Source organism: Coturnix japonica, unplaced genomic scaffold (assembly GCF_054131305.1).
Source record: "Coturnix japonica strain WE unplaced genomic scaffold, WE-NBRP24 Scf083, whole genome shotgun sequence".
Taxonomy (NCBI): domain Eukaryota; kingdom Metazoa; phylum Chordata; class Aves; order Galliformes; family Phasianidae; genus Coturnix; species Coturnix japonica.
The window spans coordinates 205,636-229,790 of NW_028188986.1; the positions used below are offsets into that span (position 1 = coordinate 205,636).

Below are 24,155 nucleotides of genomic sequence, written 5' to 3' on the forward strand. Positions count from 1 at the left end.
TTGAGTCCCATAGAGAGCCATTGGACCCATTAGAACCCATTGGGACCCATAGAGACCCATTGGACCCATAGGGACCCATAAAGATCCACTGAGTCCCATAGAGAGCCATTGGACCCATTAGAACCCATTGGGACCCATAGGGACCCATAGGGAGCCATAGAGCCCCATAGGGAGCCATGGGGACAGCTCCCCCTTCGATGGGGAGGGGGGGTTCCTGGCACACGCTTATTTCCCCGGACCCCATATAGGGGGGGACACTCACTTTGATGGGGCTGAGCCTTGGACGGCAAGGAATGATGACCTGACAGGTATCAGACCCATAGAATCCCATACAGACCCCATAGAGATCCATTGGGACCCATAGAAACTCAATGGGACCCATAGAGAGCCATTGGGACCCATAGGAATCCATAGGGACGCCTAGACCCCATAAAGACCCATAAAGACCTATTGGGACCCATAGGGACCCATAGACCCCATAAAGACCCATAAAGACCTATTGGGACCCATAGGGACCCATAGACCCCATAAAGACCCATAGGAACCCATAGGGACCCATAGACCCCATAAAGACCCATGAAGACCTATTGGGACCCATAGGGACCCATAGAATCCCATTGGACCCATTGGGACCCATAGGGACCCATAGGGACACATAGACCCCATAAACACCCATTAGAACCCATTGGGACCCATAGAGACCCATTGAATCCCATAGAGAGCCATTGGACCCATAGAACCCATTGGGACCCATAGAGACCCATTGGACCCATTGGACCCATTAGAACCCATTGGGACCCATAGGGACCCATAGAGACCCACTGAGTCCCATAGTGAGGCATTGGACCCATTGGGACCCATAGGGACCCATAGAGCCCCATAGAGCCCCATAGGGAGCCATGGGGACAGCTCCCCCTTCGATGGGGAGGGGGGGTTCCTGGCACACGCTTATTTCCCCGGACCCCATATAGGGGGGGACACTCACTTCGATGGGGCTGAGCCTTGGACGGCAAGGAATGATGACCTGACAGGTATGGGACCCTATAGGGAACCATTGGACCCATAGATTCCCATTAGAACCCATTGGGACCCATAGAGACCCATAGGAACCCATAGGGACCCATAGACCCCATAAAGACCCATGAAGACCTATTGGGACCCATAGAATCCCATTGGACCCATTGGGACCCATAGGGACTCATAGAGTCCCATAGAGAGACATTGGACCCATTAGAACCCATTGGGACCCATAGGGACCCATAGACCCCATAAAGACCCATAAAGACCTATTGGGACCCATAGAGACCCATTGGACCCATTGGGACCCATAGAGACCCATTGGACCCATAGGGACCCATAGAGACCCATTGGACCCATAGAGACCCATTGAGTCCCATAGAGAGCCATTGGACCCATTGGGACCCATAGACCCCATAAAGACCCATTGGGACCCATAGGGACCCATAGAGACCCATTGGACCCATTGGACCCATTAGAACCCATTGGGACCCATAGAAACCCATTGGACCCATTGGGACCCATAGGGACCCATAGAGACCCATAGACCCCATAAAGACCCATTGGGACCCATAGAGACCCATAGACCCCATAGAGACCCACTGAGTCCCATAGAGAGCCATTGGACCCATTGGGACCCATTGGGACCCATAGAGACCCATTGGACCCATAGATACCCATTAGAACCCATTGGGACCCATAGAGACCCATAGACCCTATAGAGATCCATTGAGTCCCATAGAAACCCATTGGACCCATTAGAACCCATTGGGACCCATAGAGACCCATTAGGACCCATAGAGACCCATAGAATCCCATTGGACCCATTGGAACCCATAGGGACCCATTGAGTCCCATAGAGACCCATTGGACCCATTAGAACCCATTGGGACCCATAGGGACCCATTGGACCCATTGGGACCCATAGAGACCCAATGGACCCATTAGAACCCATTGGGACCCATAGAGACCCATTGGACCCATAGAAACCTATTGGGACCCATTAGAACCCATAGACCCCATAAACACCCATTGGGACCCATTAGAACCCATTGGGACCCATAGAGACCCACTGGACCCATTGGGACCCATAGTGAGCCATTGGACCCATTAGAACCCATTAGAACCCATTGGGACCCATAGGGACCCATAGGGAGCCATAGAGCCCCATAGGGAGCCATGGGGACAGCTCCCCCTTCGATGGGGAGGGGGGGTTCCTGGCACACGCTTATTTCCCCGGACCCCATATAGGGGGGGACACTCACTTCGATGGGGCTGAGCCTTGGACAGCAAGGAATGATGATTTAACAGGTATGGGACCCATAGAATCCCATAGAAAGCCATTGGGACCCATAGATACCCATTAGAACCCATTGGGACCCATAGAGACCCATAGGAACCCATAGGGACCCCTAGACCCCATAAAGACCCATAGGAACCCATAGGGACCCATAGACCCCATAAAGACCCATAGGAACCCATAGGGACCCATAGACCCCATAAAGACCCATAGGAACCCATAGGAACCCATAGACCCCATAAAGACCCATGAAGACCTATTGGGACCCATAGGGACCCATTGGACCCATTGGGACCCATAGAGAGCCATTGGACCCATTAGAACCTATTGGGACCCATTAGAACCCATAGACCCCATAAACACCCATTGGGACCCATTAGAACCCATTGGGACCCATAGAGACCCATAGAATCCCATTGGACCCATTGGGACCCATAGAGACCCATTGGACCCATTAGAACCCATTGGGACCCATAGAGACCCATTGGACCCATAGAGACCCATTGGACCCATTGGGACCCATAGGGACCCATAGAGACCCATAGAATCCCATTGGACCCATTGGGACCCATAGACCCCATTAGAACCCATAGGGACCCATTGGGACCCATTGGACCCATTAGAACCCATTGGGACCCATAGAGACCCATAGACCCTATAGAGACCCATTGGGACCCATAGAGACCCATAGAATCCCATTGGACCCATTGGGACCCATAGAGACCCATTGAGTCCCATAGAGACCCATAGACCCCATAGAGACCCATTGAGTCCCATAGAGACCCATTGGACCCATAGAAACCTATTGGGACCCATAGGGACCCATAAAGACCCAATGGACCCATTAGAACCCATAGAGACCCATAGAGACCCATAGAGACCCATTGAGTCCCATAGGGAGGCACTGGACCCATTGGGACCCATAGGGACCCATAGGGAGCCATAGAGCCCCATAGGGAGCCATGGGGACAGCTCCCCCTTCGATGGGGAGGGGGGGTTCCTGGCACACGCTTATTTCCCCGGACCCCATATAGGGGGGGACACTCACTTTGATGGGGCTGAGCCTTGGACGGCAAGGAATGATGACCTGACAGGTATCAGACCCATAGAATCCCATACAGACCCCATAGAGATCCATTGGGACCCATAGAAACTCAATGGGAGTCAATGGGAGCCATTGGGAGTCATTGGGACCCATAGAATCACATAGGGACTCATAGAGACCCATGGGAACCCATAGGGACCCATAGACCCCATAAAGACCCATTAAGACCCATTGGGACCCATAGAGACCCATTGGACCCATTAGAACCCATTGGGACCCATTGGACCCATTAGAACCCATTGGACCCATTGGGACCCACAGAGACCCATTGGACCCATTGGACCCATTGGGACCCATAGAGACCCATTAGGACCCATAGAGACCCATAGAATCCCATTGGACCCATTGGGACCCATAGGGACCCATTGAGTCCCATAGAGAGCCATTGGACCCATTAGAACCCATTGGGACCCATAGAGACCCATTGGACCCATAGAAACCCATAAAGACCCATAGAGTCTCATACAGACCCATAGGGACCCATAGGGACCCATAGAGACCCATAGGGACCCATAGGGACCCATAGAGACCCATAGGGACCCATAGAGACCCATAGGGACCCATAGGGACCCATAGAGACCCATAGGGACCCATAGGGACCCATTACACCCCATTGTCCCCCATTGCCCCCCATTGACTCCCATTGCCCCCCATTGACTCCCATTGACTCCCATTGCCCCCCATTGCCCCCCATTGACTCCCATTGACCCCCATTGACTCCCATTGACTCCCATTGACTCCCATTGACCCCCATTGACTCCCATTGACTCCCATTGACTCCCATTGCCCCCCATTGCCCCCCATTGACTCCCATTGACTCCCATTGCCCCCCATTGACTCCCATTGACCCCCATTGCCCCCCATTGCCTCCCATTGCCCCCCATTGCCCCCCATTGACTCCCATTGACTCCCATTGCCCCCCATTGACTCCCATTGACTCCCATTGACCCCCATTGACTCCCATTGCCCCCCATTGACTCCCATTGACTCCCATTGACTCCCATTGACCCCCATTGACTCCCATTGACTTCTATTGCCCCCCATTGCCCCCCATTGCCCCCCATTGACTTCCATTGACTCCCATTGACTCCCATTGACTCCCATTGCCCCCCATTGACTCCCATTGCCCCCCATTGACTCCCATTGACTCCCATTGACTTCCATTGACTTCTATTGCCCCCCATTGACTCCCATTGCCCCCCATTGACTCCCATTGACTCCCATTGACTCCCATTGCCCCCCATTGACTCCCATTGACTTCCATTGACCCCCATTACCCTCTATTGCCCCCCATTGACTCCCATTGACCCCCAACCCTCCCCATTGACTTCCATTGCCCCTCAATGACTTCCATTGCCCCCCATTGACTTCCATTGACTTCCACTGCCCCCCTTTGCCCCCCATTGACTTCCATTGCCCCCCATTGACCCCCATTGACTTCTATTGCCCCCCATTGACTCTCATTGACTTCCATTGACTCCCATTGACTTCCATTGACTCCCATTGACTCCCATTGACTCCCATTGCCCCCCATTGCCCCCCATTAACCCCATATCCCCCCATATCTCCCCCCAGGTCACGACCTGTTCCTGGTTGCCCTCCATGAGCTGGGTCACGCTCTGGGGCTGGAACACTCCAGTGACCCATAGGGACCCATTAACCCCCATTGGCCCCCATTGCCCCCCATTGACTTCCATTGACTCCCATTGCCCCCCATTGAACCCCATTGCCCCCCATTGCCCCCCATTGACTTCCATTGACTCCCATTGCCCCCCATTGACTTCCATTGACTCCCATTGACTTCTATTGCCCCCCATTGACTTCCATTGACCCCCATTGACTTCTGTTGCCCCCCATTGACTTCCATTGACCCCCATTGATTTCTATTGCCCCCCATTGACTTCCATTGACCCCCATTGATTTCTATTGCCCCCCATTAACTTCTATTGCACCCCATTGACTCGCGTTGCCCCCCATTGACTTCTATTGCCCTCCATTGACCCCCAACCCTCCCCATTGACTTCTATTGCCCCCCATTGACTCTTACTGCCCCCCATTGACCCCATAGCCCCCCATTAACCCCATATTGCCCCATATCTCCCCCCAGGTCACGACCTGTTCCTGGTTGCCCTCCATGAGCTGGGTCACGCTCTGGGGCTGGAACACTCCAGTGACCCCTCGGCTGTCATGGCCCCGTTCTACCAATGGATGGACACACACGACTTCCAGCTGCCCGACGACGACCGCAGGGGGATCCAACAGCTCTACGGTAACGACCCATAGGGAACAATTGGACCCATAGGGAGCCATAGGGAGCCATTGGACCCATAGGGAGCCATTGGACCCATAGGGAGCCATTGGATCCATAGGGAGTCATTGGGGCCCATAGAGAGCCATTGGACCCATAGAGAGCCATAGGGACCCATAGAGAGCCATTGGACCCATAGGGACACATAGGGACCCATAGAGACACATAGGGACACACAGAGAACCACTGGACCCATAGGGAGCCATAGGGACCCATAGGGACACATAGGGAGCCATAGGGACACACAGGGACACATAGAGACCCATAGAGAACCATTGGACCCATAGGGAGCCATAGGGAGCCATTGGACCCATAGGGAGCCATAGGGAGCCATTGGACCCATAGAGAGCCATAGGGACCCTTAGAGACGCATAGAGAGCTATTGGACCCATAGAGAGCCATTGGATCCATAGGGACACATAGGGACACATAGAGATCCATTGGACCCATAGGGACACATAGGGACACATAGAGACCCATAGGGACCCATAGAGACCCATAGGGAGCCATAGAGACCCATAGGGAGCCATTGGACCTATAGGGAGCCATAGGGAGCCATTGGACCCATAGAGAACCATTAGACCCATAGAAAGCCATTGGACCCATAGAGAGCCATTGGATCCATAGGGACACATAGGGACACATAGGGACCCATACAGAACCACTGGACCCATAGGGACCCATAGGGAGCCATTGGACCCATAGAGGGACATAGGGACCCATAGAGACCCATAGGGACACATAGGGACCCATAGTGACCCATAGAGAGTCATTGGATCCATAGGGACCCATAGGAACCCATAGGGACCCATACAGGGACATAGGGACACATAGGGACCCATAGGGACACATAGAGAGCCATTGGACCCATAGAGACACATAGAGACCCATAGAGTCCCATAGAACACAGTATCCCCCCATAGACACCCCATATCCCCCCATATCCCCCATATCCCCCTATACCACCCCATACAGCCCCATATCCCCCCATATCCCACCACAGACACCTCATATCCCCCCATATCTCCCCATATCCCCCATATCCCCCCCATATTTACCCCATATCCCCCCATATCCACCCCATATCACCCCATATCCCCCCATATCACCCCATATCCCCCCATATTTACCCCATATCCCCCCATAGAGCCCCATATCCCCCCATATCCATCCATATCCCCCCATATCACCCCATATCCCCCCATATCCACCCCATATCCACCCTATATCCACCCCATATCCCCCCATAGACACCCTATATCCCCCCATATCCCCCATATCCCCCCATAGACACCCCTTATCCACCCCATATCCCCCCATAGACACCCCATATCCCCCATATCCCCCCATATCCACCCCATATAAACCCATATCCACCCCATATAACCCATATCCCCCCATATCTCCCATATACCCCATATCCCCCCATATCCACCCCATATCCACCCCATATTCCCCCATAACCCCCCATATACCCCCCATATCCCCCCATATCCACCCCATATCCCCCCATATCCCCCCATAGACACCCCATATCCCCCATATCCCCCCATATCCCCCCATATCCCCCATATCCCCCCATATTTACCCCATATCCCCCCATATCCCCCATATCCACCCCATATCCCCCCATAGACACCCCATATCCCCCCATATCTCCCCATATCCCCCATATCCACCCCATAGACACCCCATATCCCCCCATATCTCCCCATATCCCCCATATCCACCCCATAGACACCCCATATCCCCCCATATCTCCCCATATCCCCCATATCCACCCCATAGACACCACATATCCCCCCATAGAGCCCCATATCCCCCCATATCCCCCATATCACCCCATATCCCCCCATATCCCCCCCATATCGCCCCATAGACATCCCATATCCCCCATATCCCCCCATATCCCCCCATATCCCCCCATATCCACCCCATATCCCCCCATATCATCCCATCTATTCCCCCCTCCACCCCATATACCCTATAGGGTCCGGTCCCAGCGTTCCCCCCCCGGACCCCCGTGTGACGGTGCCCCCATTGGACCCCGATCGCCCCCCCCATGGCCCCCCCTATGGGCCCCATATCTGCAATGGGGGCTTCGACACCATCGCTGTGCTCAGGGGGGAGATGTTCGTCTTTAAGGTGGGTATAGGGAGGGATATGGGGGGGATATGGGGTGTCTATGGGGGGTTATGGGGCGTCTATGGGGGGATGTGGGGGGATATGGGGTGTCTATGGGGGGATATGGGGGGATATGGGGTGTCTATGGGGGGATATGGGGTGTCTATGGGGGGATATGGGGGGATATGGGGTGTCTATGGGGGATATGGGGTGTCTATGGGGGGATATGGGGTGTCTATGGGGGGATATGGGGGGTTATGGGGCGTCTATGGGGGATATGGGGTGTCTATGGGGGGATATGGGGTGTCTATGGGGGATATGTGGCTCTATGGGGGGATATGGGGTATCTATGGGGGATATGGGGGGTTATAGGTGGATATGGGGTGTCTATGGGGGGATATGGGGGATATGGGGCTCTATGGGTGGATATGGGGGGGTATGGGGGGATATGGGATGGATATGGGGTGTCTATGGGGGATATGGGGTGTCTATGGGGGGATATGGGGAGATATGGGGTGTCTATAGGGGGATATGGGGTGTCTGTGGGGGTATGGGGGGATATGGGGTGTCTATGGGGGTATATGTGGCTCTGTGGGGGGATATGGGGTCTCTATGAGGGCATATGGGGTGTCTATGGGGGGATATGGGGTGTCTATGGGGGATATGGTGGGTTATGGGGCATCTATTGGGGGATATGTGGCTCTATGGGTGGATATGGGGGGGTATGGGGGGTTATAGGGGGATATGGGGTGTCTATGGGGAGATATAGGGTGTCTATGGGGGGATATGGGGTGTCTATGGGGCTCTATGGGGGGATATGGGGGGTTATAGGTGGATATGGGGGGATATGGGGTGTCTATGGGGGGATATGGTGGGTTATGGGGCATCTATTGGGGGATATGTGGCTCTATGGGTGGATATGGGGGGGTATGGGGGGTTATATGGGGTTATGGGGTGTCTATGGGGGGATATGGGGGGATATGGGGTGTCTATGGGGGTATATGGGGTCCTATGGGGGGATATGGGGTGTCTATAGTGTGTCTATGGGGGGAAAGGGGGGATATGGGGAGATATGGGGTGCCTATGGGGGGATATGGAGTTTCTTTGGGGTGTCTATGGGGAGATATGGGGTGTCTGGGGGGATATGGGGGTCTATGGGGGGATATGGGGTGTCTATGGGGCTTTATGGGGGTGTCTGTGGGGCTCTATGGGGGTATATGGGGTTCTATGGGGGGATATGAGGTGTGTATTGGTGATATGGGGTGTCTGTTGGGGGACACAGGGGGTTATGGGGTGTCTATGGGGTGTCTGGGGGCTCAATGGGGGGATATAGGGTCTCTATGGGTCCCTATGTGTCTCTATGGGTCTCCATGTCCCTCTATGGGTCTCTATGGGTTCCTATGGGTCCCAGTGTGTCTCTATGGGGTCAATGGGGTCTCTATGTGTCCCTATGTGTCTCTGTGGGTCTCTATGGGTCCCTATGGGTCCCTGTGTCTCTCTATGGGTCTCTATGTCCCCCTATGTCCCTCTATGGGTTCCTCTGTCCCTCTATGGGGTCTCTATGTGTCTCTATGGGTCTCTATGGGTCCGTATGGGTCTCTATGGGTCTCTATGGGTCCCTATGTGTCTCTATGGGTCCCTATGGGTCCCTATGGGTCTCTATGGGTCCCTATGGGTCCCTATGGGTCTCTATGGGTCTCTATGGGTCCCTATGTGTTTCTATGGGTCTCTATGGGTCTCTATGGGTCTCTATGGGTCTCTATGGCTCCCTATGGGTCCCTATGGGTTTCTATGGGTCCCTATGTGTCTCTATGTGTCTCTATGGGTCCCTATGTGTCTCTATGGCTCTCTATGGGGTCTCCATGTCCCTCTATGTGTCCCTATGGGTCTCTATGGGTCCCTATGGGTCTCTATGGGTCTCTATGGGTCCCTATGGGTCTCTATGGGTCTCTATGGGTCTCTATGGGGTCCCTATGGGTCCCTATGGGTCTCTATGGGTCCCTATGGGTCTCTATGGGTCTCTATGGGTCCCTATGTGTCTCTATGGGTCCCTATGGGTCTCTATGGGTCTCTATGGGTCTCTATGGGTCCCTATGGGTCTCTATGTGTCTCTATGGGTCCCTATGTGTCTCTATGGGTCCCTATGGGTCCCTATGGGTCCCTTTGGGTCTCTATGGGGTCTCTATGGGTCCCTATGGGTCCCTATGGGTCTCTATGGGTCTCTATGGGTCTCTATGGGTCCCTATGGGTCCCTATGTGTCTCTATGGGTCTCTATGGGTCTCTATGGGTCCCTATGGGTCCCTATGGGTCTCTATGGGTCTCTATGGGTCCCTATGGGTCCCTATGTGTCTCTATGGGTCCCTATGGGTCCCTATGGGTCTCTATGGGTCTCTATGGGTCCCTATGGGTCTCTATGGGTCTCTATGGGTCTCTATGGGTCTCTATGGGTCCCTATGGGTCCCTATGGGGTCTCTATGGGTCTCTATGGGTCCCTATGGGGTCTCTATGTGTCCCTATGGGTCTCTATGTGTCTCTATGGGTCTCTATGGGTCCCTATGGGTCTCTATGTCCCCCTATGTCCCTCTATGGGTTCCTCTGTCCCTCTATGGGGTCTCTATGGGTCCCTATGGGGTCTCTATGGGTCTCTGTGGGTCTCTATGGGTCCCTATGGGTCTCTATGGGTCCCTATGGGTCCCTATGGGTCTCTATGGGTCTCTATGGGTCCCTATGGGTCCCTATGGGTCTCTATGGGTCTCTATGGGTCCCTATGTGTCTCTATGGGTCCCTATGGGTCTATATGGCTCTCTATGGGGTCTCCATGTCCCCCTATGTGTCCCTATGGGGTCTCTATGTATCCCTATGGGGTCTATGGGTCTCTATGGGGTCTCTATGGGTCTCTATGGGTCTCTATGGGTCTCTATGGGTCTCTATGGGTCTCTATGGGTCTCTATGGGTCTCTATGGGTCCCTATGGGTCCCTATGGTTCCCTATGGTCCCTATGGGTCTCTATGTCCCTCTATGTGTCCCTATGTGCTCCATCCCCATTGGTCGCTGCCCTGTTGTCCCCGTCCAATAGGAGCGCTGGCTGTGGCGGTTGCGGGATGGCCGTGTTCTGCCCGGATACCCGCTTCCTATTGGTCAGTTCTGGCCGGGGCTGCCCCACAGCATCGACGCGGCCTATGAGAGGAAGGACGGCAAGTTCGTCTTCTTCAAAGGTCAGAGGTCAAAGGGCACGGGGTCAGAGGTCACGGGGGGTCAGAGGTCACTTGAGGGTCAGAGGTCACTGAAGGGTCAGAGGTCAAAGGGTGTGGGGTCATGGGGGTCAGAGGTCACAGAGGGGTTATGGGGGGTCAAAGGTCACAGGGGTCTGTGCCTGTTTATACTGGTCCATACTGGTCTATACTGGTCTATACTGGTTTATACTGGTCTATACTGGTCTATACTGGTCCATACCGGTCCATACTGGTCTATACTGGTCCATACTGGTCCATACTGGTTTATACTGATCCATACCGGTCTATACTGATCCATACTGGTCTATACCGGTCTATACTGATCCATACTGGTTTATACTGGTCCATACCAGTCCATACTGGTCTATACTGATCCATACTGGTCCATAATGGTCCATACTGGTCTATACTGGTCCATACTGGTTCATACTGATCCATACTGGTCCATAATGGTCTATAATGGGAGGGTCCATGGTTTCTTATGGGGTCCTGGGGGGAACATGGGATGGAGTTACTGATCCATACTGGTTTATACCGGTCCATACCAGTCCATACCAGTCCATACTGGTCTATACCAGTCTATACTGGTCTATACTGGTCCATACTGGTTTATACTGGTCCATACTGGTCCATACTGGTCCATACTGGTCCATACTGGTCTATACTGGTCTATACCGGTCCATACCAGTCCATACTGGTCTATACTGATCCATACCGGTCCATACTGATCCATACTGGTCCATACTGGTTTAAACTGGTCCATACTGGTCCATACTGGTTTATACTGGTCTATACTGGTCCATACTGGTCCATACTGGTCTATACTGGTCTATACCAGCCTATACTGCTCCATACTGGTCAGTACAGGTCCATACTGGTCTATACCAGTCCATACCGGTCCATACTGGTCTATACTGGTTTATACTGGTTTAAACTGGTTTATACTGGTTTCTACTGGTTTGTACAGGTGGCCGCCATTGGCTGTTCTCGGAGTCGATCCTACAGCCCGGGTTCCCTCGGCCCATCCAGGACTTGGGGTCGGGGCTGCCCGACAAGATGGACGCCGCCCTGTTATGGCTGCCCAGCGGGGCAACATACTTCTTCAGGGGGGACAAGTGAGTCCATAGGGACCCATAGGGACCCATAGATACCCCATAACCCCATAGGGACCCATAGGGACCCATAGATACCCCATAGGGACCCATAGATACCCCATAACCCCATAGGGACCCATAGGGACCCATAGATACCCCATAACCCCATAGGGACCCATAGGGACCCCATAGATACCCGACAAGATGGACGCCGCCCTGTTATGGCTGCCCAGCGGGGCAACGTACTTCTTCAGGGGGGACAAGTGAGTCCATAGGGACACATAGGGACCCCATAACCCCATAGGGACCCATAGGGACCCATAGATACCCATAGGGACCCATAGGGACCCATAGATACCCCATAACCCAATAGGGACCCATAGGGACCCATAGATACCCCATAGATACCCCATAGGGACCCATAGGGACCCATAGAGACCCATAGGGACCCATAGGGACCCATAGATACCCCATAACCCCATAGGGACCCATAGGGACCCATAGATACCCCATAACCCCATAGGGACCCATAGGGACCCCATAGATACCCGACAAGATGGACGCCGCCCTGTTATGGCTGCCCAGCGGGGCAACGTACTTCTTCAGGGGGGACAAGTGAGTCCATAGGGACACATAGGGACCCCATAACCCCATAGGGACCCATAGATACCCCATAACCCCATAGGGACCCATAGGGACCCATAGATACCCCATAGGGACCCATAGATACCCCATAATCCCATAGGGACCCATAGGGACCCATAGATACCCCATAGGGACCCATAGATACCCCATAACCCCATAGGGACCCATAGGGACCCATAGGGACCCATAGGGACCCATAGATACCCCATAACCCCATAGGGACCCATAGGGACCCATAGATACCCCATAACCCCATAGGGACCCATAGGGACCCATAGATACCCCATAACCCCATAGGGACCCATAGGGACCCATAGATACCCCATAGGGACCCATAGGGACCCATAGGGACCCCATAGATACCCGACAAGATGGACGCCGCCCTGTTATGGCTGCCCAGCGGGGCAACGTACTTCTTCAGGGGGGACAAGTGAGTCCATAGGGACACATAGGGACCCCATAACCCCATAGGGACCCATAGGGACCCATAGGGACCCATATATACCCCATAGGGACCCATAGGGACCCATAGGGACCCATAGATACCCCATAACCCCATAGGGACCCATAGATACCCCATAACCCCATAGGGACCCATAGGGACCCATAGATACCCCATAGGGACCCATAGGGACCCATAGGGACCCATAGATACCCCATAGGGACCCATAGGGACCCATAGGGACCCATAGATACCCCATAACCCCATAGGGACCCATAGATACCCCATAGGGACCCATAGGGACCCATAGATACCCCATGGGGACCCATAGATACCCCATAACCCCATAGGGACCCATAGGGACCCATAGGGACCCATAGGGACCCATAACCCCATAGGGACCCATAGGGACCCATACGGATCACATAACCCCATAGGGACCCATAGGGACCCCATAGATACCCCATAACCCCATAGATACCCCATAACCCCATAGGGACCCATAACCCCATAGGGACCCCATAGGAACCCATAAGGATCCCATAACCCCATAGATACCCCATAGATACCCCATAGGGACCCATAGGGACCCATAGATACCCCATAACCCCATAGGGACCCATAGGGACCCATAGGGACCCATAGGAACCCATAGATACCCCATAACCCCATAGGGACCCATAGGGACCCATAGATACCCCATAGATACCCCATAGGGACCCCATAGATACCCCATAGGGACCCATAGGGACCCCATAGATACCCCATAACCCCATAGGGACCCATAGGGACCCATAGGGACCCATAGGGACCCATAACCCCATAGGGACCCATAGGGACCCATACGGATCACATAACCCCATAGGGACCCATAGGGACCCCATAGATACCCCATAACCCCATAGATACCCCATAACCCCATAGGGACCCATAACCCCATAGGGACCCCATAGGAACCCATAAGGATCCCATAACCCCATAGATACCCCATAGATACCCCATAGGGACCCATAGGGACCCATAGATACCCCATAACCCCATAGGGACCCATAGGGACCCATAGGGACCCATAGGAACCCATAGATACCCCATAACCCCATAGGGACCCATAGGGACCCATAGATACCCCATAGATACCCCATAGGGACCCCATAGATACCCCATAGGGACCCATAGGGACCCATAGATACCCCATAGATACCCCATAACCCCATAGGGACCCATAGGGACCCCATAGATACCCGACAAGATGGACGCCGCCCTGTTATGGCTGCCCAGCGGGGCAACCTACTTCTTCAGGGGGGACAAGTGAGTCCATAGGGACCCATAGGGACCCCATAACCCCATAGGGACCCATAGGGACCCCATAGATACCCCATAACCCCATAGGGACCCATAGGGACCCATAGGGACCCATAGATACCCCATAAACCCATAGATACCCCATAGGGACCCATAGGGACCCATAGATACCCCATAACCCCATAGGGACCCATAGGCACCCATAGGGACCCATAGATACCCCATAGATACCCCATAACCCCATAGGGACCCATAGGGACCCATAGATACCCCATAACCCCATAGGGACCCATAGGGACCCATAGGGACCCATAGATACCCCATAACCCCATAGGGACCCATAGGGACCCATAGGGACCCATAGGGACCCATAGATACCCCATAACCCCATAGGGACCCATAGGGACCCCATAGATACCCCATAACCCCATAGGGACCCATAGATACCCCATAGATACCCCATAACCCCATAGGGACCCATAGGGACCCATAGATACCCCATAGGGACCCATAGGGACCCATAGATACCCTATAACCCCATAGGGACCCATAGGGACCCCATAGATACCCCATAACCCCATAGGGACCCATAGGGACCCCATAGATACCCGACAAGATGGACGCCGCCCTGTTATGGCTGCCCAGCGGGGCAACCTACTTCTTCAGGGGGGACAAGTGAGTCCATAGGGACACATAGGGACCCCATAACCCCATAGGGACCCATAGGGACCCCATAGATACCCCATAACCCCATAGGGACCCATAGATACCCCATAACCCCATAGGGACCCATAGGGACCCATAGGGACCCATAGATACCCCATAGGGACCCATAGATACCCCATAGGGACCCATAGATACCCCATAACCCCATAGGGACCCATAGGGACCCCATAGGGACCCATAAGGATCCCATAACCCCATAGGGACCTATAGATACCCCATAGGGACCCATAGGGACCCATAGATACCCCATAGGGACCCATAGATACCCCATAACCCCATAGGGACCCATAGATACCCCATAGGGACCCATAGGGACCCATAGGGACCCATAGGGACCCATAGATACCCCATAACCCCATAGGGACCCTTAGGGACCCATAGATACCCCATAGCCCCATAGGGACCCATAGGGACCCATAGATACCCATAGATACCCCATAGGGACCCATAGGGACCCATAGATACCCCATAACCCCATAGGGACCCATAGGGACCCATAGATACCCCATAGATACCCCATAACCCCATAGGGACCCATAGGGACCCCATAGATACCCCATAGGGACCCATAGGGACCCATAGGGACCCATAGATACCCCATAACCCCATAGGGACCCATAGGGACCCATAGGGACCCATAGGGACCCATAGATACCCCATAGGGACCCATAGGGACCCCATAGATACCCGACAAGATGGACACCGCCCTGTTATGGCTGCCCAGCGGGGCAACGTACTTCTTCAGGGGGGACAAGTGAGTCCATAGGGACCCATAGGGACCCATAGATACCCCATAGGGACCCATAGGGACCCATAGGGACCCCATAGATACCCCATAACCCCATAGGGACCCATAGGGACCCCATAACCCCATAGGGACCCATAGGGACCCATAGATACCCCATAGATACCCCATAACCCCATAGGGACCCATAGATACCCCATAACCCCATAGGGACCCATAGATACCCCATAGATACCCCATAGGGACCCATAGGGACCCATAGGGACCCATAGATACCCCATAACCCCATAGGGACCCATAGGGACCCCATAGATACCCCATAACCCCATAGGGACCCATAGGGACCCCATAGGGACCCATAGGGACCCATAGATACCCCATAACCCCATAGGGACCCATAGGGACCCCATAGATACCCCATAACCCCATAGGGACCCATAGGGACCCCATAGATACCCGACAAGATGGACGCCGCCCTGTTATGGCTGCCCAGCGGGGCAACGTACTTCTTCAGGGGGGACAAGTGAGTCCATAGGGACACATAGGGACCCATAGATACCCCATAGGGACCCATAGGGACCCATAGGGACCCATAGATACCCCATAACCCCATAGGGACCCATAGATACCCCATAACCCCATAGGGACCCATAGGGACCCCATAGATACCCCATAACCCCATAGGGACCCATAGATACCCCATAACCCCATAGGGACCCATAGGGACCCATAGGGACCCATAGATACCCCATAGGGACCCATAGATACCCCATAGGGACCCATAGATACCCCATAACCCCATAGGGACCCATAGGGACCCCATAGGGACCCATAAGGATCCCATAACCCCATAGGGACCTATAGATACCCCATAACCCCATAGGGACCCATAGGGACCCATAGATACCCCATAGATACCCCATAGGGACCCATAGGGACCCATAGATACCCCATAGGGACCCATAGGGACCCATAGATACCCCATAACCCCATAGGGACCCATAGGGACCCATAGGGACCCATAGATACCCCATAGGGACCCATAGATACCCCATAACCCCATAGGGACCCATAGGGACCCATAGGGACCCATAGATACCCCATAGGGACCCATAGATACCCCATAACCCCATAGGGACCCATAGGGACCCCATAGATACCCCATAACCCCATAGGGACCCATAGGGACCCATAGGGACCCATAGATACCCCATAGGGACCCATAGATACCCCATAACCCCATAGGGACCCATAGGGACCCATAGATACCCCATAACCCCATAGGGACCCATAGGGACCCCATAGATACCCGACAAGATGGACGCCGCCCTGTTATGGCTGCCCAGCGGGGCAACGTACTTCTTCAGGGGGGACAAGTGAGTCCATAGGGACCCATAGGGACCCCATAACCCCATAGGGACCCATAGGGACCCATAGATACCCCATAACCCCATAGGGACCCATAGGGACCCATAGATACCCCATAACCCCATAGGGACCCATAGGGACCCATAGGGACCCATAGATACCCCATAACCCCATAGGGACCCATAGGGACCCATAGGGACCCATAAGGATCCCATAACCCCATAGGGACCCATAGGGAACCCATAACCCCATAGATACCCCATAGATACCCCATAACCCCATAGGGACCCATAGGGACCCATAGATACCCCATAGATACCCCATAACCCCACAGGGACCCATAGGGACCCATAAGGACCCATAGATACCCCATAGATACCCCATAACCCCATAGGGACCCATAGGGACCCATAACCCCATAGGGACCCATAGAGACCCATAGGGACCCATAGATACCCCATAACCCCATAGGGACCCATAGATACCCCATAACCCCATAGGGACACATAGGGACCCATAGATACCCCATAGGGACCCATAGATACCCCATAGATACCCCATAACCCCATAGGGACCCATAGGGACCCATAGGGACCCCATAGGGACCCATAATCCCAAAGGGACCCATAGGGACCCCATAGGGACCCATAACCCCATAGGGACCCATAGGGACCCATAGATACCCCATAGGGACCCATAGGGACCCATAGGGACCCCATAGATACCCCATAACCCCATAGGGACCCATAGGGACCCATAGATACCCCATAACCCCATAGGGACCCATAGGGACCCATAGATACCCCATAGATACCCCATAACCCCATAGGGACCCATAGATACCCCATAACCCCATAGGGACCCATAGGGACCCATAGAGACCCATAGGGACCCATAAGGACCCATAGGGACCCATAGATACCCCATAACCCCATAGGGACCCATAAGGATCCCATAACCCCATAGGGACCCATAACCCCATAGGGAGCCCATAGGGACCCATACGGATCACATAACCCCATAGGGACCCATAGGGACCCTGATCCCATAGAGACCCCATAGGGACCCCATAGAGAACCCATAGGGACCCATAGGGACCCATAGGGACCCATAACCCCATAGAGACCCCATAGGGACCCCATAGGGAACCCATAGGGACCCATAAGGATCCCATAACCCCATAGGGACCCCATAGGGAGCCTGATCCCATAGAGACCCCATAGGGACCCATAAGGATCCCATAACCCCATAGGGACCCATAGGGACCCTGATCCCATAGAGACCCCATAGATACCCCATAGGGACCCCATAGATACCCCATAGATACCCCATAGGGACCCCATAGATACCCCATAGGGACCCCATATGGACCCCATAGGGCCCCAGCCCCATAGCGCTGCCCCACAGGGACCCCATAGAGACCCCAGCCCCATATCTGTGCCCTATAGGCCCTGGCCCCATAGTGCTGCCCCATAGGGACCCCATAGAGACCCCAGCCCCATAGATGTGCCCTATAGGCCCCGGCCCCATAGCGGTGCCCCATAGGGACCCCATAGAGACCCCAGCCCCATAGTGCTGCCCCATAGGGACCCCATAGAGACCCCAGCCCCATAGTGCTGCCCCATAGAGACCCCATAGAGACCCCAGCCCCATAGTGCTGCCCCATAGGGACCCCATAGAGACCCCAGCCCCATAGTGCTGCCCCATAGGGACCCCATAGAGACCCCAGCCCCATAGTGCTGCCCCATAGGGACCCCATAGAGACCCCAGCCCCATAGCTGTGCCCTATAGGCCCCAGCCCCATAGTGCTGCCCCATAGAGACCCCAGCCCCATAGCTGTGCCCTATAGGCCCCAGCCCCATAGTGCTGCCCCATAGGGACCCCATAGAGACCCCAGCCCCATAGTGCTGCCCCATAGGGACCCCATAGAGACCCCAGCCCCATAGATGTGCCCTATAGGCCCCGGCCCCATAGCGCTGCCCTATAGGGACCCTGATGCCATAGATACCCCATAGGGACCCATAAGGATCCCATAGGGACCCCATAGGGACCCCATAGAGACCCCAGCCCCATAGTGCTGCCCCATAGGGACCCCATAGAGACCCCAGCCCCATAGCTGTGCCCTATAGGCCCCAGCCCCATAGTGCTGCCCCATAGGGACCCCATAGAGACCCCAGCCCCATAGCTGTGCCCTATAGGCCCCAGCCCCATAGTGCTGCCCCATAGGGACCCCATAGAGACCCCAGCCCCATAGTGCTGCCCCATAGGGACCCCAGCCCCATAGATGTGCCCTATAGATCCCAGCCCCATAGCGCTGCCCCACAGGGACCCCATAGAGACCCCAGCCCCATAGTGCTGCCCCATAGGGACCCCATAGAGACCCCAGCCCCATAGATGTGCCCTATAGGCCCCAGCCCCATAGTGCTGCCCCATAGGGACCCCATAGAGACCCCAGCCCCATAGATGTGCCCTATAGGCCCCGGCCCCATAGCGCTGCCCCATAGGGACCCCATAGATGTGCCCTATAGACCCCAGCCCCATAGTGCTGCCCCATAGGGACCCCATAGAGACCCCAGCCCCATAGATGTGCCCTATAGGCCCCAGCCCCATAGCGCTGCCCCATAGGGACCCCATAGAGACCCCAGCCCCATAGATGTGCCCTATAGGCCCCAGCCCCATAGTGCTGCCCCATAGAGACCCCAGCCCCATAGCGCTGCCCCACAGGGACCCCATAGAGACCCCAGCCCCATAGATGTGCCCTATAGGCCCCAGCCCCATAGTGCTGCCCCATAGAGACCCCAGCCCCATAGCTGTGCCCTATAGGGACCCCATAGAGACCCCAGCCCCATAGCTGTGCCCTATAGACCCCAGCCCCATAGCGCTGCCCCATAGAGACCCCATAGAGACCCCAGCCCCATAGATGTGCCCTATAGACCCCAGCCCCATAGCGCTGCCCCATAGGGACCCCATAGGGCCCCAGCCCCATAGCTGTGCCCTATAGACCCCAGCCCCATAGTGCTGCCCCATAGAGACCCCAGCCCCATAGCTGTGCCCTATAGGCCCCAGCCCCATAGTGCTGCCCCATAGAGACCCCAGCCCCATAGTGCTGCCCCATAGGGACCCCATAGATGTGCCCTATAGGCCCCAGCCCCATAGTGCTGCCCCATAGAGACCCCATAGAGACCCCAGCCCCATAGATGTGCCCTATAGGCCCCGGCCCCATAGCGCTGCCCCATAGAGACCCCATAGAGACCCCAGCCCCATAGATGTGCCCTATAGACCCCAGCCCAATAGTGCTGCCCCATAGGGACCCCATAGAGACCCCAGCCCCATAGATGTGCCCTATAGACCCCAGCCCCATAGTGCTGCCCCATAGAGACCCCGGCCCCATAGATGTGCCCTATAGACCCCAGCCCCATAGTGCTGCCCCATAGAGACCCCGGCCCCATAGATGTGCCCTATAGGCCCCAGCCCCATAGTGCTGCCCCATAGGGACCCCATAGAGACCCCAGCCCCATAGCGCTGCCCATAGGGACCCCATAGAGACCCCAGCCCCATAGATGTGCCCTATAGGCCCTGGCCCCATAGTGCTGCCCCATAGGGACCCCATAGAGACCCCAGCCCCATAGTGCTGCCCCATAGGGACCCCATAGAGACCCCAGCCCCATAGCTGTGCCCTATAGGCCCCAGCCCCATAGTGCTGCCCCATAGAGACCCCGGCCCCATAGATGTGCCCTATAGACCCCAGCCCCATAGCGCTGCCCATAGGGACCCCATAGAGACCCCAGCCCCATAGTGCTGCCCCATAGGGACCCCATAGAGACCCCAGCCCAATAGTGCTGCCCCATAGGGACCCCATAGAGACCCCAGCCCCATAGCGCTGCCCATAGGGACCCCATAGAGACACCAGCCCCATAGATGTGCCCTATAGGCCCCGGCCCCATAGCGCTGCCCCATAGGGACCCCATAGAGACCCCAGCCCCATAGTGCTGCCCCATAGGGACCCCATAGAGACCCCAGCCCCATAGCTGTGCCCTATAGGCCCTGGCCCCATAGCGCTGCCCCATAGAGACCCCAGCCCCATAGTGCTGCCCCATAGAGACCCCATAGAGACCCCAGCCCCATAGATGTGCCCTATAGACCCCAGCCCCATAGTGCTGCCCCATAGGGACCCCATAGAGACCCCAGCCCCATAGATGTGCCCTATAGGCCCCAGCCCCATAGTGCTGCCCCATAGGGACCCCATAGAGACCCCAGCCCCATAGATGTGCCCTATAGGCCCCAGCCCCATAGCTGTGCCCTATAGGCCCTGGCCCCATAGATGTGCCCTATAGGCCCCAGCCCCATAGTGCTGCCCCATAGAGACCCCAGCCCCATAGCTGTGCCCTATAGGCCCCAGCCCCATAGCGCTGCCCCACAGGTACTACCGGTTCAATGAGGAGACTCGCTCGGTGGACCCCGATTACCCCAAAAGCATCTCGGTGTGGGGCGGCGTCCCCGAATCCCCCCATGCCGCCTTTATGGGGTCGGATGACGGTAGGGGGGCAGGTTATGGGGCTGGGGGTGGGGTTATGGGGGGATATGGGGGGATATATGGGGTCAGGGGGGCTATATGGGGGGATATGGGGGGATATGGGGTTCTATGGGGGGATATAGGGTTTCTATGGGGGGATATGGGGGTTCTATGGGGGGATATGGGGGTCCTATGGGGGATATGGGGGGATATAGGGTTCCTATGGGGGGATATGGGGTCATAGGGGGATCCTATGGGGGGATATAGGGGGATATGGTGGGGTATGGGGGATATATGGGGTCGGGGGGGACTATAGGGGGTTCTATGGGGGGATATATGGGGTTAGGGGGGCTATATGGGGGGATATGGGGGGTTATGGGGGTCCTGTGGGGGGATATGGGGGGATATAGGGTTCCTATGGGGGGATATGGAGTCATAGGGGGGTCCTATGGGGGGATATGGGGTCATAGGGGGGTCCTATGGGGGGATATGGGGTCATAGGGGGGTCCTATGGGGGGATATGGGGTCATAGGGGGGTCCTATGGGAGGATATGGGGTCATAGGGGGGTCCTATGGGGGGATATGGGGTCCTATGGGGGGATATGAGGGTTCTATGGGGTCCTATGGAGGGATATGGGGGTTCTATGGGGGGTTATGGGGGTCCTATGGGGGGATATGGGGGTTCTATGGGGGGATATGGGGGTTCTATGGGGGGATATGGGGGGTTATGGGGGTCCTATGGGGGGATATGTGGGGATATGGGGGGTTATGGGGGGATATGGGGTCCTATGGGGGGTTAGGGGGGTTCTATGGGGGGATATGGGGGGTTGTGGGGGTCCTATGGGGGGATATGGGAGTCCTATGGGGTCCTATGGGGGGATATGGGGGTTCTATGGGGGGCTATGGGGGTCCTATGGGGGGATATGGGGTTCTATGGGGGGATATAGGGTTCCTATGGGGGGATATGGAGGGATATGGGGGTTCTATGGGGGGTTATGGGGGTCCTATGGGGGGATATGGGGTTCTATGGGGTCCTATGGGGGGATATGGGGGGATATGGGGGGTTATGGGGGTCCTATGGGGGTCCTATGGGGGGATATGGGAGTCCTATGGGGTCCTATGGGGGGATATGGGGGTTCTATGGGGGGTTATGGGGGATATGGGGGGATATGGGGGTTCTATGGGGGGATATGGGTGTCCTATGGGGGGTTATGGGGGGATATGGGGGGATATGGGGGGATATAGGGTTCCTGTGGGGGGATATGGGGGTCCTATGGGGGGATATGGGGGTTCTATGGGGTCCTATGGGGGGATATGGGGGGATATGGGGGTTCTATGGGGGGCTATGGGGGTCCTATGGGGGGATATGGGGTTCTATGGGGGGATATGGGAGTCCTATGGGGGGATATATGGGGTCCTATGGGGGGATATGGGGGGTTATGGGGGTCCTATGGGGGGATATGGGGTCCTATGTGGTCCTATGGGGGATATGAGGGTTCTATGGGGGGATATGGGGTCATATGGGGGTCCTATGGGGGGTTAGGGGGGTCCTATGGGGGGATATGGGGGGTTATGGGGGTCCTATGGGGGGATATGGGGGGATATGTGGGTTCTATGGGGGTCCTGTGGGGGGTTATGGGGGTCCTATGGGGGGATATGGGGGGATATAGGGTTCCTATGGGGGGATATGGGGGTTCTATGGGGTCCTATGGAGGGATATGGGGGTTCTATGGGGGGTTATGGGGGTCCTATGGGGGGATATGGGGTTCTATGGGGGGATATAGGGTTCCTATGGGGGGATATGGGGGTTCTATGGGGGGATATGGGGGGTTGTGGGGGTCCTATGGGGGGATATGGGAGTCCTATGGGGGGATATGGGGGGATATGGGGTTCTATGGGGGGATATGGGGGGATATGGGGGTCCTATGGGGGGATATGGAGGGATATGGGGGTTCTATGGGGGGTTATGGGGTCCTATGGGGGTCCTATGGGGGGATATGGGGTCCTATGGGGGGATATGGGGTCATAGGATCCTATGGGGGGATATGGGGATCCTATGGGGGGATATATGGGGTCAGGGGGGCTATATGGGGGGATATGGGGGTCCTGTGGGGGGATATGGGGGGATATGGGGGTCCTATGGGGGGAAAAGGGGGGATATATGGGGTCAGGGGGGCTATATGGGGGGATATGGGGTCCTATGGGGGGATATGGGGGTCCTATGGGGGGGAT

The 24,155-nt window shown here is 55.7% G+C and overlaps 1 protein-coding gene across 10 annotated transcripts in view; it reads left to right on the forward strand.

Moving 5' to 3' along the window:
• The window catches only part of MMP14 (matrix metallopeptidase 14), a 51,104-nt gene that overhangs the window by 18,615 nt on the left and 8,334 nt on the right, over positions 1–24,155 (forward strand). For 4 of the 10 annotated variants that reach the window (XR_014941446.1, XM_085534480.1, XM_085534479.1 and 1 more), the window contains 4 exons: positions 5,530–5,691; positions 10,932–11,070; positions 12,056–12,203; positions 21,831–21,946. Coding sequence is in view for 9 of the 10 variants with exons in the window: in XM_085534480.1 (XP_085390606.1) it covers positions 5,557–5,691; positions 10,932–11,070; positions 12,056–12,203; positions 21,831–21,946 (538 nt within the window). In the remaining variant the exon portion in view is untranslated. Of the gene's footprint in view, positions 1–895; positions 1,032–2,180; positions 2,329–3,222; positions 3,412–5,529; positions 5,692–7,720; positions 7,876–10,931; positions 11,071–12,055; positions 12,204–21,830; positions 21,947–24,155 lie in introns of those variants that run through there. The other 6 variants (XM_085534471.1, XM_085534474.1, XM_085534473.1 and 3 more) reach the window with 5 other exon arrangements.